The following is a 4,155-nucleotide window of genomic DNA, read 5'->3' as shown; positions in this document are numbered from 1 at the left end:
GATATGGATAAGCCAATTAAGCTCTACTGTGACAACAGTGGAGCGGTGGCTAATTCAAAGGAACCTAGAAGCCATAAGAGTGCGAAACATATAGAAAGGAAATATCATCTTATCAGAGACATTGTGGATAGAGGCGATGTAGAGGTTCTGAAGATCGCGTCAGAGAACAACATTACTGACCCGTTCACCAAGACATTGCCATTGAATGTATTTGATTGACACTTAGATAGATTTGAGATTAGAGACATGACACACCTGCTTTAGGACAAGTGGGAGATCGTTGGGAATAGTGTCCTAGAAGCATAAGATGTAATAGGATATTTATTATTTAATTAATAAAAGAGTTTATTGATCATTTTATGTGCATATATTTATGAATATTTTATGAATATCAAATAAAAATTCCGTGATTATTTATGTAACCTTAAACATAGTATATAAGTGTTATATATGAGAGGATAGTGTTTAAGGATAATAATTAAAAATTATTGTTCATAATGAATTTAATTAAAGTTCAGAATCCTTAATTAAAACATTATTAATACATGTCATTCCCATTTAGAATGGAACGGTGCTATCCGCATTGTTAATATGGTGAGATATTGAATGAGTGTATTTCGCGTAATGAGATTATGTGAAACAGGGACACAGACACAATATGAATTTCTAATAATTTCCGTTAAGCATAGAAATTCTAATTGAGTCTACCGATGGTCATATATAGAATGATCTTAATCATGAGTTCTTAACAAACTCCTATTTATGGATTTGTGTCTTTTGATTTACTCGGTATGGATTCTGAGACCCTGAATCCTATTTCTTATATTTTGAAGACATGATGAAATAGGCAGCCGGGAATGTTATTATACAAGATGGAATCCATTCCTTCTTGAGAAAGAAGTAGATAAATAATTCTCTTGAGTGTTGATTCGGTACTTGGATTAGTTAGAGCGCTCTGGTTCATGAATGTGTTTTATGAATCACTATCCATTAGAGAATCAATGGTACTCAAAGATGCAGATATAATTAGAGAGGTTAACGGATCTTACCTGACTCTAATTATGAATTATTTATGGAGGATTGATCTATATGTAATGACTATATCAAATGGACACTTCGCAGTTTAGAAGTAATTAATGCCTATAATTTAGAGAGTGCAATTCCATGGAAATTTTAGAATTATGAAATTCTAAAATTAAATACTCAAAAAATAATTAATTGAGAATTAATTATTATTTAAATAATGTGATTATTTAAATTTGAATTTGAATCATGAATATAATTTAAATTTATCCTTTTAAACTTATTTGATAAGTTATTCAATTTAGAATTCAAATTAATTTAAGTTTGACTTAAATTCGAATTTGAATTTCAATTGAAATTGGACTACAGGATAAATGATGATTTTCTCTTCCTTCCCTATCTGAGATTGGCGCCACACACAGGGTAAAAACCCTAAGGGATGGCCGGCCACAATGGATAAGGAAGAGGAGAATTTTTTGTTCAAAATTCAAACAGGAGAGAGAGATTTGATTCCTTCTAGAAGTTGGACTTCTACTCTATAAATAAGGGATAATGAAAAATTGCGCGAGATAATTTTTTAACCTAATTTTGAGGGGGCTGGCCGAATTCCCTAAGAGCAAGAGAAGGAAAATTTTTTCTCACAAAAATTCCACATCGTGCTTGCGTTGGTGTTTGTGAAAAATTTGAGTGTTTAATCAAACCCGTTTTAGTCTTGAGTGTGCCCACACACACGTCTACGTGAAATTAAGGAATTGACGTGGAAGACTTTGGTTTTCTAAACACAAAGATTGGAGCAAGGATTGTTCGTTGTCAAAAAACTCAAGTTATCATCCGAGTCGGCCTCCATGTATTTTTTCTAATTGAGTTCTTGATATATAAATTAATGTGATTAATTTATTCATGCATAAATTAATATAATCTATAGAGTGTTTCAAAAGTTTTATGAAAATTTTTATTATACTTGATCCGCCTCCCCGCACGCTTCCCCATCCGAATTCGATTTGGTTTCTAACATAATTGACGTGACAGGTATGTGACCATGTGTGACATAATCGTTGTCCGACGTGTCGATGTGAATTTTCTCACACAACACATCTCATCATGACTTATATTTCTCTTATCTTCTCTTACATCTGATCTTATCTTATCTTTCATATATGTAAAGCGCCAATGTACATTTCGGGCGCTTCATCCTCCACCATTTTGTTCATTTCGTCCTTTTTTTTTTTTTTTTTGCACCGTTTTTGTTTTTATCGCTTGGTGTTTTGTTTTTTGGCTTTTCAATTTTTTTTTTTTTCTTTTCCATTTTGATTTTCTACTCTTTTCTTTTTTAAATTTCTAATTTTATTTTTCTTTTCCCTTTTTTCTCTCTTTGCCAAGGATTTGTCTACAATTTAACTTTTTAAGGTGTAATTTTAGAATACTTTTTTTATCACTTTGCTCCCATTAAAATAGGTTACGTGTCCTTTCTTCTTTTCCCTTTTTGCTAAAAGTTCTTCTATATTTAATTTTTAAAATGTTTTCATATACTTTTTTTCTCACTCGCTCTTTTAAAATATGTTGTATTTTTTTTTCCAAATGTGTTCCTACTATTTTTCTTTTCATATAATCCTTATTATAATGAAAGTAATTTTTTATAATTCTCTATAAAAGTTAACATGCATACATAAATTACAATATTGCTCACCATGTGCATAGCATGTGGCACTCAACTAGTTTTATAAACTTCCGAGTTTAAATTTGGATTAGTATTATACTTTGTTTTGATGATTGTTTTTTTGTTTTATTTTCTAAACTTTTGGACGATTGTTCATTTGTTACAAGTAAGCTCGATACAAGAAAACTAACTTTTCGCGACCAACATATTTGTCACCCAAAAATTTTTGGTTGCGGGAAGCAGTTTTCTGCTACTAATTTTAGTCACTAAAAAATAGTACCCGAGATGAAATATCAGTGACCAAATTTGATCGCGAAAACATACGAAACGACGATAAAAAAATATTTAATCGCAAATGACAAATATTTTGTGACTGATAATGGATTTACTGTAACCAAAATTTGGTACAGAAAATCATTTTTCAGCTTGTAATTAAGTAATAAGTTAACAAAAATACAATTTAAAATGCAAGAGACACAAAAGTAATTTGTTTTTGGGCTAATGCGTGCTTAAACACTGGAGTCGCAAAGCAACCAGTATTCCAACCAAATGTTAAAATCACTGTTAGTCAGTTTCCAATGTCAGTCGATTCAGTTGGGGTTTATAAATTCTGTAAACTTAATAGTCTAGTTCGGCCAGACCGAACATACATGTTAAGTATTTTATTTAGCTAGCATGTTTTGGCAATTTGGATTTGAAAAGGATTTAATTGGAAACGTTACTTGCAGAAGAAATTATTAAAGGAAAATAGTAGAAAATATGTTAATATAAAAAGCTTAAGGAAGTATATAGGCTAATTTTTAGTTATAGAAATGAATAGGCCATAACTTGTCAAGTTATGGTTCATAACCAGATAAGTTATGGATAAACTTGTCAAGTTATGGTTCATAGCCAGACAAGTTATGGACAAAAACTGTGAATTATGGACAATAACTTGTCAAGTTATGATTCATAACCAGACAAGTTATGGACGAAAATAGTAATTTGGCCTATTTATTAACTTTTGTAAACTATTGGCCTAGTAATTTTAATTAATCTCAAGTCTTGACCTATTTCTCTCTTTCTCCCATTATTAAATGGACAGATTTTGTGTTGTTTTTGTGTGCAGATTTTGTGTGACTCGGCCTGATGTAAAGTTGATTTGAATTTCAAGAATGGTGCAAGTTGATTTAAACGAAAAGATCAGGTTGTTTTCATTTAGCAAAGTTTTCAGACTTGAAGAGGGTGCATAATCCGAATTCCAAAATTTGAAGATTTAAAATAAGATCAAATCGTAGTGAGATTGCTGCAGATAAAATTGTGAAGAGATTTTTGAAAGTTATTTTCAGACAGAGATTTAGATTGGGCCAACGTGAATAAATTGCTAGTTTTATGTATAAAGACCTCAACTCTGCTCATTAAAAAGGAGATAGCATGGATTTAACAAAAAAAAATCCAGAGCAAAGTCTGTGAATTAATGAGCCTCAAGAGTATTC

General features: G+C 31.0%; 1 protein-coding gene across 1 annotated transcript in view; it reads left to right on the top strand.

The window, feature by feature from the left end:
• The window catches only part of LOC21389727 (protein DETOXIFICATION 40), a 14,714-nt gene extending 10,872 nt beyond the window's left edge, over window positions 1-3,842 (top strand). The window contains exon 7 of the mRNA XM_024163554.1: window positions 3,789-3,842. Within this exon, the coding sequence (XP_024019322.1) occupies window positions 3,789-3,809 (21 nt within the window). The 3' untranslated portion in view covers window positions 3,810-3,842. The remainder of the gene's footprint in view (window positions 1-3,788) is intronic.
• Window positions 3,843-4,155: the final 313 nt, after the last annotated feature.

This window comes from Morus notabilis, unplaced genomic scaffold (genome assembly GCF_000414095.1).
Source record: "Morus notabilis unplaced genomic scaffold, ASM41409v2 Scaffold419, whole genome shotgun sequence".
NCBI lineage: Eukaryota > Viridiplantae > Streptophyta > Magnoliopsida > Rosales > Moraceae > Morus > Morus notabilis.
Note: the sequence above shows the minus strand (reverse complement) of the source record. Positions and strands in the feature narration are given on the sequence as shown.